Source organism: Tenrec ecaudatus, chromosome 2 (assembly GCF_050624435.1).
Source record: "Tenrec ecaudatus isolate mTenEca1 chromosome 2, mTenEca1.hap1, whole genome shotgun sequence".
Taxonomy (NCBI): Eukaryota; Metazoa; Chordata; class Mammalia; order Afrosoricida; family Tenrecidae; genus Tenrec; species Tenrec ecaudatus.
Window position 1 is genome coordinate 190889967 of NC_134531.1, and position 12757 is coordinate 190902723.

Consider the following 12757-nt stretch of genomic DNA (forward strand, 5'->3'; position numbering starts at 1 on the left):
TTCTTCCAGCACCTCCTGGGCAATTCTCTCTGTGCTCCCCCCCCTCCTGTTCAAGCATTCCTGCCAAATAGATGTTATTTCTCGTGATAGTATGCCACACCATTCTTCTACTTTCTTTGGATTGTTGTTGGTGTTGTTATGTACTTTTTTTCTCACAGGTCGGTATTGAGTGAATTGTTTAAAGCTCACTCATTTGGCCTCCATTGCGTCAGTTCTCTTCGTATCAATCTTCTCGTATTCTCTTTATTGTTTTGTATCGTTTCTAAAAGCTCGTTTATTGTATCAGATTGCTTTTGAAGTGTTTTCCTTAATTCTTCTCTCTGTATATTTTTCCCTCCATAACTCTTTCAATCTTTCTCTCCATCCACTGAAAATACCTAAGAAGAATTCTTCTCACTTCTTTTTCTGGTAATTCCAATGTCTCATCTTCTTCACCCAATAAATATAGTACTTTTTCTTCAAAGGGTGGGGAGGTGAAAGTCTTTTGGCTCTGGTCTTGTTTCTTTGTATGAGCTCTAAGTATCTGTTGTCTCCAAGACATTGCGAGGGTGTTTGTGTGCCATTGTTTAAATTTGTGATTACTTGTTGATCCAGTGGCTCTGGATTGAGTTGTGGTCACTGTCCACTGGCACAGCTGTTGGAGGTACAGGAGTGGATGGGTTGTGTGGGGACAGTTGTCTCCATCAAGTGGAGTAATAAATCATTTCTTAAAGGAAAACACACAAGAGCTAAAAACTAGCAAAGAGACCAGCCAGAAAAACAAACGAAAAGCAAAAAATAAAATTTTTTAATGAATCTAAAACAATCAAAAGAAGACCCAAGCCAGCACCTTTTTTCTCTTTCTTAGTCACCAGTATGTGCTTAACAAGGTCCCTTACTGGTACACACCATAGGCTACAACCACGGGTGTGTAAACGTGGGCAGTGGTAACTTGTCTGGACACTAGAGATGTGTAGGGAGTTTAGGAAGATTCCAACCCTCTTGCTTCCTGTGCCTCTCCTGATGGTTTATCAAACCCAAGGAAAAGCAAAAAGAGAAGAGAACGGGTTTTTTTTAATACCAAGCCAGAGCCAGTAACCCAAGTACTGACCGCCTCCAGGGTACTGATTGGGGGTTTGCCACAGCCTCTGCTGTGGACCCCATGAATGTGTGCACCGTGTTCCTCTAGTACCACTCTATCGGTTTAAAAATCTCTCCAAGCCCGCTCAGTGCAGCTCAAGGCCATGGAGTGTGCAAGTGTGTGACACTACTATCCTGCTGCTTTAAAAATAGCCAAAGCCAGCATTGTGAGGCCCAGGGCCACAGAGCACAGGGGTGGGTGGGCCCTGGTGCACTTGCCTGTTGGAAAGTAGCCCTACACTGGCTTGCTCAAGGGCTCTGCAGCCATTGCCAAGCGCATGAGAGTGCACGCAGGGGGTCCCTCCATGTTCCAGGGACCTGTGGGAAACTGGGAAGGGGTAAGTACGCCCCATGGCAGCTCCCTGTACTGTCAGTGCTCAGCTCACTTAGCTTTTTTTCCTTCAGCGATTCAGAGTTCCAGGGTTTTTTCTCCATATCTGTTTTCTTCATCATCTTACCAAAAGTCTCCTCCATCCAGTTCTTGACAATTTCCAGTTTTCCTAGGTTTACTCTTTATACATCCTACATTCTCATTCATATGGATGCTTGCCGCTATTTCTTCTCAATTTTAGTTGTACCCTATGAGCAAATGAAGGTTCCAAAAGCTTTGTTCCGTCTATGCTCATGGAGAAGGTGGCTCCCCAGTCATGTTTTAGCGTCTGCTTTCTATCCTGTGAAGAGTGCCAGTCTCAGAAACTCACAAGGCAGCTCTGCCCTGCCCTGTCGTCAGCAACACAATGGCAGGGAGTTTGATTTTTGTCTTGAGAAACTCATCTTTTCACATTATCTCAGACTGTGTTCTACTGTTATTCAGAAAGCATTCAGTGTCTACTTTTTCAGAAATGGTCTGCCCATTCCTACTTCCTAGTCCGTCTTAATATGGAAACTCCACTGAACCCTGCCCAGCATGGGAGACTGCTGATAGTTGAACTCCCAGTGGCAGACCTTCCAACATCACGGAAACACGCAAGCCATTTTTGGCTCACACAGGCTGGTGTGCTTCTTCCACATGGCCTTAGTTGACGCCTCACTTAGATGGCTGTTTAAATACAAGCCTTTAAAGCCCCAGGCGCTATTCTAATTGATAGCCGGGCACCATCAGTTTTCTTCACCACACTTTGCTGTAGCACTCTTATCTTCAGTGATCTCTTTCTTCATGAAGGCGAGTACCGAGCAGCGTGGTTTTTTGTTTTGTTTCATTTTAAATCATTTTATCGGGGGACTCTTACAAATCTTATAACAACCCATCATTCAATCGTATTAAGCACACGTGTACACATGTTGCCATCAACATTTCCACAACATTTTCTTTCTATTTGAGCCCTTGGTATCAGCTTCTTGTGTCCCAGCTTTTTGTGTGTGCTTTCTTTTCTAGCCTATATTGTCTCCTAGAAGAAACTGTGTTGTATATAGAATGTTGAATTTTGTTTAAATTCCATATCACTAAAAGGATTTTTTTTAGATAAAGTTTCTGATAACTTTTATAATTATGGGGGAAATACTTAATGCAGGCAGAACCTCTGACTGTCATGGTCTATGGCTACTCGTTGCTGATTCTTGGTTTGGTTTTATTTTTTTTAATCTCTATAGAATAAGGGTGGAAAAGCAGAGCCCATCTCACATCGAAGACTACGGATGGTGGCAAACACAATTGAAGAAAATTTCCCCCTGGGGACTGTGCAGTTTTTGATGGACTTTGTGTCGCCTCAGCATTACCCACCCAGAGAAATTGTGGCTCACATCATCCAGAAAATCCTGCTCAGTGACTCTGAGACCGTGGATGTCCTAAAAGAGGCCTACATGCTCCTCATGAAAATTCAACAGTACGAACCTCCCCAGCCAGCTGTTAGCAAGTCTTCCAGGGAAATGGCCTCCAGACACTGTACTCTCTTGCCCGCACGGTGTTCCTCTAACCCTTGGGAAGGTTTTTGTGTTGTGTTAGCGTAGTTTAATTTAAAGAGACAGGAAACTCAGTACAACTGACTTTAACCACTAATGAAAATAAATTGTAATGACTCGTATAACTAGAAACCCAGAGGGTATGAAAGATACGACTTGACTCAATATTTAAAACAACTCACCAAGACCCGTTTTCACCTCTGTGTTGGGTCTAGTCACAGATTGTGCATGGTATCCCCTAAGCTTTCGGCTGTGACAGGCAGTCACAGTGGGAAGGAGAATTCACTTCCCTGATGGTTACATAGAGTCCTGAAATGTAGTCCTTTAGGCTTTGATTGGTCTGGCATGAACTATGTGCCCATCTTTCAGCTAATCATTGTGAGCCGAGGGGCTCAATATCATGCTGGGCTTTTCAGGGAGCATGCTTCATTCGGGGGCCCTGGTGGTTAAAGCCAGCTGTCTTTGGGCCAAGAGTAGTAAAGAGCTAGCTTCTTGAAGCAAAATTGGGTCTTAACGCCTTCAAAAAACTAGGTGTATAACTGGGTAGCAAAAGGCAGTGAAGTTCCACTGTCCCCTGACTGAAATAGGATTATGACCCCAGAGGGTGGGCAAGAGCACTGAGGATAAAAGAAGGATTCCTTTATCATCGTGCAGACGCCATCCCTTCTCTCACGAAGCACCCCAAGAATTCTAATTGACGTTCCTTGGTTTTCAGGCTACATCCGGCTAATGCCAAGACAGTGGAATGGGACTGGAAGCTGCTCACCTACGTCATGGAGGAAGAGGTAACCTAACAACCGTGAGGATGTCTCTTTGACAGGGAAAATTCTAAAGAGGACCAAAAGGGGTGGCAAATCGGGGCAGTACGATTAGCGTTCTATATATTCCCGTATCATTAGACTCGCTGTATTCTCTCCGAATAGTCCCACTCCCACACACGCCACACAGATTCCTATTGAAGGGCGGGGTACCGTCTTCCAGGTCAAGATCAAGGGCATTCGCTTACGGCCTCCCTCCCTCCCTTGCAGTGATTTTAAAGACTTTCAAATATCTTGAGATTCCAATTCGAGTCGAAGGAAATGAGTAGAGGGGGCTTTAAATGCATGGCCTTGAAGATGAAGAGATGGACAGTAAACCTGGCCAGCGATTTAGATGCCCTAGGAATGTGAGCGTGGTGACTGACAAAGCTAGACAAAAAGCCACAGGCTAAACACAGGCACAGGGGCTACAGTCAAAAGTCCCGTTTCAGTCTGATCTCTGCTCTGCTATCCAGTTCTGGGCTTATTCTAACGCTAATGGTTAAGTTCAATGTGCGAAAGAGATGACTTCCCATGGCAGTTTCTTAAAATCAAAGAATGTTCACTCCAAGAGACTCTAAACAACCTCCGGTTACATACAGTGTATCTCTTTGGAAATTTTAAGCAGTATGTTTATGCTTGAGCATCCTGCTTGCTGGACAAGTAAGCCAGGTGATACTAACTCACTGCTGACTCATAATGAGCCCACTGCGGGTTTCCAAGATGGTAGCTGTTTAAGGGAGTAGAAAGCCCGGTCTTTCTCCTGTAGAACTTGCTGGTGGTTTTGAACTGCTAGCTATGTGGATTGTAGCCCTACACGTAACCACTACACCACCAGACCAGAGCTCCTAAGACAGGTGATAGAATAGGAAAAGGGAAATGACTTATAAACCTCCTGGCAACCCCATATCTGTCAGAGGAACTATGCTATAAAATTTCCAATGGCCGGTTTTTCAGAAGTAGATCAGTAGGCCTTTCTTCCGAGACAGTACTCGGTGGACTTAAACCACAGCCTTTAGATGCATAACTGAGTGCAGGGCAGTTGCAGACGCAGCAGGTTGGTGGTGGTCTTTCTTGGTCTCCACTTTCTGGTTCACTCTCTGATCCTGTGAGGCCTCAGCCAGCTAGACCTTCATACTTTTCAGCACCTGTAGCCACATTGTCGTGACTTTGCCACCATGCTCCAGGCATGCCTGGCCCAGGGTTCCATCCTGAGAAAGTGCCGGAGGCGCTCGAGGATCTGATCAGTGAGGACTGCCGGGACATCAGCTCGAGCGGCATGAACCCACAGAGCATGGCTTTGTCCCACGGCCCCCTGGTGCAGCAGACTCTGTGCTCCGTGGGCATCCGCACCTACCTCTGCGACCGAACCTGGCCGTGGGCATGGACCTCACCAGCGTGTCCAAAATACTAAAGTGTCTGGCAGTGAGGACGTCATCACGCTCTGGGCGGAAAGTAGCACCGACACATTGACACTGGGATTTGAAGCACGGAACCACCAACACGTTTCAGGACTGTGGAATGGAGTTGATGGATTTAGATGTGGAACCACTTGGAATTCCAGGACCGGAGTGCTGGTGACCTCGCACACATCTGCCCAGATCGCAGTCATATGGGAGATGCTCTTGACATTCCCCGTGTGAAAGAGGAGTGAAAGTTTCTGCAAGCGGAGAACTTGGAAATGGAAACATTAAGTTGTCACAAACAAGTCATGTTGATGAAGAGGAGGAGGCGGTTACCTTAGAGCTGAACGAGCCAGTTCAGGTCACTGTGGCACTCAGATACCTGAACTTCTTCACAAAAGCTACCCCACTCTCCTCTACGGTAACACTCACTCTGTCTGCAGACGTGCCCCGCATTGAGGAATACAAGGTTACTGAGAGGATGAAAAAGGATCTTAGACACACTTACAGTCCAACATCCAAGAAAATAAAACAAAGCTTTTTGAGAACTGCTTCTGAGATGCCAACATGTGCTGAAGTCTTTCTGTCCCCAAATCTGTACCATGGAGAACCTATGTCGATAGTGTTTTCTATAAATACTCTATTTTTGCACCACTTTTCCAAAATTTGATGGGGAAAAAAAATCCAAAGTCAAATCTGGTAAACTAGAAATACTACTTTCTATCCAACCTAGAAGGACTCTTACACTTTTCATATCGAAGGGTCTTAGCTAAGTACAGTTTAAGAATATGCTTTCAGTTCAGATAAAGTTATCTGAGTTTGAAATATAAGACAGCTGCCTTCATTCGGACCACACCACTGTTATATAAGTATCCTAGAGACTGTCTTAGCTAAAGCTACTATCATCAATGTAGACGTGCTTTTTTTAAAATCACTTTATTGGGGGCTCTTTCAACTCTTAACACAATCCATACATACATCCATTGTGTCCAGCACATTTGTATATTTGTTGCCATCATCATTCTCAAAACATTTTCTTTCTTCTTGAGCCCTTGGGATCAGCTCCTCAGTTCTTTTCCCCTCCCTCCCCACTCCCTCATGCACCCTTGATAATTTGTAAATTATTATTATTTTGTCATATCTTAACACTGTCTGATGTCTCCCTTCACCCACTTTTCTGATGTCTGTCCCCCAAGAAAGAGGTTATATGTAGATCCTTTAATAAGTTCCCCCTTTCTACCCCACCCTTTTTTCACCCTCCCGGTATTGCCACTCTCACCACTAGTCCTGAGGGATCATCTGCCCTGGATTCCCTCTGTTTCCAGTTCCTATCTGTACCAGTGTACATCCTCTGGTCTAGCCAGATTTGTAAGATAGAATTGGGATCACGATAGTGGGAGGAGAAGGAAGCATTTAGGAACGAGAGGAAAGTGGTCTGTCTCATCATTGCTACACTGCACCCTGACTGGCCCATTAGCTCCCCGCGACCCTTCTGTAAGGGGATGTCGAGTTGCCTACAGATGGGTCTTGGGTCCTCAATCCGCACTCCCCCTCATTGACAATGATTTTATTTTTTTTTTGTTCTTTGATGCCTGATACCTCATCCCTTCGACACCTCATGATCACACAGGCTGGTGTGCTTCTTCCATGTGGGCTTTGTTGCTTCTGTGCTAGATGGCCGCTTGTTTACCTTCAAGCCTTGAAGACCCCAGACACTATATCTTTTGATAGTTGGGTACCATCAGCTTTCTTCACCACATTTGCTTATGTACCCATTTGTCTTTAGTGATCATATACGGGAGGTGAGCACATAATGATACGAGTCTTTGTTCTTTGGTGTCTGATATCTGATCCCTTCTGCACCTCATGATTGCACAGGCTGGTGTACTTCTTCCATGTGGGCTTTGTTGCTTCTCAGCTACATGGCCACTTGTTTATCTTCAGGCCTTTAAGACCCCAGACGCTATATCTTTGGATAGCCAGGCTCCATCAGCTTTCTTCACCACTTTGCTTATGCACCCACTTTGTCTTCAGCGATTGTGTCAGGAAGGTGAGCATCATGGAATGTTATTTTAATAGCACAAAGTGTTCTTGCATTGAGGGAGTATTCGAGTGGAGGCCCAATGTCCATCTGCTACCTTAGTACTAGATGTATAAATATATGCACATAGATCTATTTCCCCATCCTCATATATAAATATATTTACATCTGTACATGCCTGTGTTTAGGCCTCTATAAATGCCCTTTGACTTCTAGCTCTTTCCTCTATTTCCTTTTACTTTCCTCTTATCCCACTATCATGTTCAGCCTTCATTTGGGTTTCAGTAATTCCTCTTGGTTACATTACCCTTGATCACACCCTACCAGACCTCCTACACCCTCCTCACCACCGATTTGGATCACTTGTTCCCTTTACCCTGGGTTTGTTAACACCACTTCCTTTCCCCCCACCTCCCCCTCTCCCATGCCCCCCTCCCCCGCCAACTGTCAGTCTCATTGTTTTCTCCTCCAGATTGTTCTTCCAGCCTATCTTATTTAGACAGACCTGAGGAGGTAAGAACATGCCCCAAAACAAGGCAGAGCAAACCCAAGCAACAAAAGAAAACAAAACAACAAAAAGCCAATGACAAAAAAAACAAAGTTCAAGGACTGTTTGTTGGCCTTTAGGAGTGTTTTCCGGTAGAGTCAGATGGGCGCCACGCCCTGGCCCCAAAGTCTATTTTTGGTACTCCCTGGGTACTTCGTTGCCCTGTTCCCCTTGCTGTTCTGTTGCACATCATTAGTGTTTTGCCTCGGTGTGGTGGTAGATGTTCTTTTTTTGTCTAGAGCAGCCCAATAAAAATTATGGTGATAGCGATAAAAAAAAAAACGATTACAGTAGTTTAAACCTGCTGTAGCTAGCTAAGGGATTTGTGTCTAACTTATTTTGGCATTCTAATGAGAAAGAAATGAATAGAAGTGAGAACAAATGAATATTTTATTTCAGTTGATGAAAATGAACACTTTAGAAACTTACTGCACCCCAAGTTGTGTGGGTTTGTGATTGTTACAAGGCAGAGTCTCCAGTGGATGGATGTAAGGGTTATGATGAGTTTTACGAGCCCCAAATAAAATGATTTTTTTTTTTTAAAGGCAGTGTCTCTTCAGCCTGACAAATCCGAGTTTTATAAGTTTGGGGAAATCTGAGACAGGACTCAAATACTTCCTCTATTTGTCAGCTTTGGGCTCATTCACTGAGGGATATAGAGAACTTTTAAGTTCCATGGTGGGAAAAGTGGGTGAAGGGAGCCATCGAATGGTATATGTGACAAAATAATAATAAGTTATAAATTATCAAGGGTTTGTGACAGAGGGGGGAAATGAGGCGCTGATACCAAGGGCTCAAGTAGAAAGAATGTTTTGAGAATGATGATGGCAACAAATGTACAGATGTGCTTGACCCATTGGATGGACGGATGGATTGTGATGAGTTGTATGAGCCCCCAATAAAATGATGTTTTAACGAACTTCTTATCACTGCGAATATAACACAAAAGCAATCATATATAATATGTTGATGAATGAGGGTGGCTGTGTTTAAATAAAACTTTATTTAAGAACTCTGAAAAAACGGTCACTGGTGGTTTGATCCAACCAAGAAGGTGGGAAAGACCAGCAGAAGTGAAGGATCCGTGAAATCCCAAAGCTGTGCTGCACGTCCTTGACAAGCGCGCCGTGTGCTGAGACTGGCTCTCCTCTTTGCCAGTGAGTTCTGTGTTAGGTAGCTTACATGACCGCTTCTTTGTTGTGCTTGGCCGGGGTGTAGGGACACCGAAACATGCAGCAAGTCACTAAAATCATGCTGCCTGGGGCCTGGTGGAACCTGGTGATGGTGCTGATGGTCCAGGAGTATGCATTGCTAAAACGTGGCCAACTGTACGTTCTCGTATGTGAGTTAAACCTTTATATACCTGACTTAAAACAATGTCCGTCCATCCATCCCCCAAAAATTATAGCTGAGTGCATTAACTATGTGCAGTGTTCAAGGACTCGGGCGGAACTCCCTACGATTCTGTTAGCAGTTGCTCTGTTCTCTTTCGTAACACCCCACCCCCCCAGTCTGCCGGTGCTCTCCCTGGGGCCTTTCTTTCAGGTGTAGGCACACTCGCTGACTGGTGGCCCTCCTTCAAACCAGTTTATGAGAGCCCCTGCTCACGTCTTCCAGGGGAGGAGACACTGACTGCCCCTTCTTTCTCCCCCAGGGACAAAACCTGCCGGGGCGAGTCCTTTTTCTGCGTTATGTCGTGCAGACCCTGGAAGACGACTTCCAGCAGATCTTGAGAAGACAGCGCCATCACCTGCAGCAGTCCATTGCAAGCACTGTGCTGTCCTGTGACAAGCAGCCGCACAATGTCAGGTAACCAGCCACCTGAGCCCTACATCGGCAAGCGGCCGGGGTTACAGCTGGGCAGCTCCTGGGTGGAAGCTGCGTGCTCACTTCCTCTTTGGGGGACCAGAGTATCAGACAGCTGTCCTAGAGGGTTCGCTAGGAGCCAGAATCTGTTTGATGCCAATAGGTTTGTTTGGGTTTTTTTCATTTTTGTTTAGACAGTATGGCAGCATAATTATCAGCGCTATAACCATCCTAAAGAAACTTCTTCTTCACCAACTATGAGTCATAACTTGAATGATCTTTGCCTCAAGATCATAAGACTTCCTTTGGCGTGGGTGAACAAGTAAATGTGGTGAAGAAAGCTGATGGTGCCCGGCTATCAAAAGAGATAGTGACGGGTCTTAAAGGCTTGAAGATAAACAAGTGGCCATCTAGCTCAGAAGCAACAAAGTCCACATGGAAGAACACACCAGCCTGTGTGATCGAGTGGTCCCGAAGGGATCAGTTACCAGGCATCCAACAAAAAATCATATCATTGACTGCACACCTCCATGATAGGATTGCTGAAGACAAATGGGTGTATAAGCAAATGTGGTGAAGAAAGCTGATGGTGCAAGGCTATCAAAAGAGATAGTGTCTGGGGTCTTAAAGGCTTGAAGGTGAACAAGCGGCCATCTAGCTCAGAAGCAAAAAAGCCCACATGGAAGAAGCACACCGGCCAGTGCGATCACGAGGTGCCAAGGGACCAGGTATAAGGCATCATGCAAAAAAAAAAAAAAAAGATATAAGTGTGTGTATGTATGTGTATATGTATATATATACCATATTAAATGAAGGGGGAAGTGCAGAGTGGAGACCCAAGGCCCAAGTGTCGGCCAATGGAGATCCCCTCATAGAGGGGTTTAGGAGAGGAGATGGGTTAATTAGGGTGCGAGGTAGTACTGATGAAGAACACAGCTTTCCCCCAGATCCTGGATGCTTCCTCCCCCCAACTACCATGATCCGAATTCTACCTTGCAGGGCTGGATAGGGCAGAGGCTGTACACTGGTACATATGAGGGCTGAAGACACAGGGAATCTAGGGTGGATGATACCTTCAAGACCAAGGGGGTGAGGGGCGATGCTGGGAGAGCGTAGGGTGAGTGGGTTGGAAAGGGGGAACTGATTACAAGGATCCACATGTGACCTCTTCCCTGGGAGAGGGACAGCAGAGAAGGGGGGGAGGGGAGACTCCGGATAGGGCAAGATATGACAAAATAACGAGGTATAAATTACCAAGGGCACATGAGGGAGGGGGAAAAGGGAGGGAGAGGGAAAAAAAAGAGGACCTGATGCAAAGGGCTTAAGTGGAGAGCAAATGCTTTGAGAATGATTGGGGCAGGGAATGTATGGATGTGCTTTATACAATTGATGTATGTATATGTATGGATGGTGATAAGAGTTGTATGAGTCCCTAATAAAATGTAAAAAAAGAAAAGAGGAGAAAAAAATGATTAGGGAAAAGAATGTACAGATGTGCTTTATACAATTGATGTATGTATATGTATGGACTGTGATAAGAGTTGTATGAGCCCCTAATAAATTGTTTTAAAAAAAAAAGAGACCAAAAGGGATCTACACAAATGGAAATATTCCATGTTCATGGATCAGAAAACTCAAAAAAAAAAAAAAAAAAGACTTCCTTTGGCTAATCTCAGTGTTGTCCAAGCAACCTGGTGAGGTCCACATGGGAAACCTTAATTTAGGTAACACTTTTTGCACCTTTTTATAAACCCAGATTTCTCTCCAGCTCTGGATGGAAATCTCTTGGTTTTAGGGTTTCCTTGTCACACTTTGTTTCTAGAAGTAATGGCATGGTAACGGGCCATGTGGCTGACCAGATGGGCGATAGCGGAGTGAGCAAGCATGCGTACTTGTTGTAGACTCAAGGTCAGAGCCTCCGGAAGCTTTAGACCGTGGAAATATACCTATCCCGTTCACCACGGGAAGAGATGTAAGGCCCGGGACCTCAGGCCGGGATTGTCTTCATGGAACCTCACCTCTTATTTGTTTTGTTTGGGAACGGCTCTGCCCGGCACAGTGCCCCAGGATGCTTTCTTCAGAGCAGGCTGGAAGTCTCCCACTCAAATTTACGTTCCCATGTGCTCTTGCATTTATTGAGAACAGTTTTCAGAGGCCAATGTGGGATCTCAACTACTATCACTCCTCTAGATCACAGAGGGACACACTTCATTTTGTCCTCAGCATCGGCCATCTTCTTCCCCTTCGTGTGTGTGCCGTTTGCCTCTGTGTGGTGTTTTGTGTAAAACTTAAATGGGAATGATTGCCAACCTCACTGCCAGTGAGTGGATCCCGATTCGCAGTGGCCCGATAGAACAGAGACCTGCCTCTTGTGCATCTTTAACAGCATGATGTCCTCTTCCAGGGACTATCCTCTCTGGTGGCACGTCCAGCGTCCATGAGACCAAGCTTGCAAGCTTCGCTTTTAAGGAGCATTCTGATGGCGCTTCCTCCACGAAGCACAGCCGAGCGCTCCTCTAGGTGCCTATAGTGCTACCAATATTCTCTTTCTTTCAAAGACATCAATCCTTCTTCCTCTTCTTTACTCATTGTCCAGCTTCACAGACAAAAGAGGGGACTGAAGATGTCATGGCTTGACTAACGGGATTGATACAAGTGATGTATGGGTTGTTATAAGAGCTGTAAGAGCCCCAATAAAATGATTTTTTTTTTTTAATGATTTTTTTTAAAACAGAACCAAGCCTGGCTCGAGTCAGGCACACCGAAGCCCTCCACGCGCCATCTTTGTCCTCTAGCACTTCACAGGGACCTTGGGCGGCAGAGCTGCCCCAGGCAACAGGCCGTGTGATTTCTTTTTCGCCTTGCCTTTGATTTCTTGACTGCTGCTTCCATGAGCCTTGCATGTGGGTGAGAGTAAAATGAAACCCTTGCCACCTCTAGTCTTTTCTCATATATCATGATGCTGACGATCGATCTCAAACTCACCGCCATCAAGTAGATGCCGACTCACAGGACAGAGTAGAACGGCCCCTGGGGGGTTTCAGAAGCTGTAAATCTTTAAGGCAGTAGAAAACCTCGTCTTTCTGCTTTCATGAGGCTGGCGATTTCAAACTGGTGACCCTGTGGTTAGCAGCCCAACGCACCA

At 45.3% G+C, this 12757-nt stretch overlaps 1 protein-coding gene and 1 pseudogene across 1 annotated transcript in view; both read left to right on the forward strand.

Moving 5' to 3' along the window:
* Window positions 1-12757, forward strand: part of SIMC1 (SUMO interacting motifs containing 1) — an 85258-nt gene that overhangs the window by 32515 nt on the left and 39986 nt on the right. The window contains exons 3-5 of the mRNA XM_075541980.1: window positions 2710-2942; window positions 3734-3803; window positions 9461-9615. Of these exons, the coding sequence (XP_075398095.1) occupies window positions 2710-2942; window positions 3734-3803; window positions 9461-9615 (458 nt within the window). The remainder of the gene's footprint in view (window positions 1-2709; window positions 2943-3733; window positions 3804-9460; window positions 9616-12757) is intronic.
* Window positions 4420-6661, forward strand: LOC142439551 (proliferating cell nuclear antigen pseudogene; annotated as a pseudogene).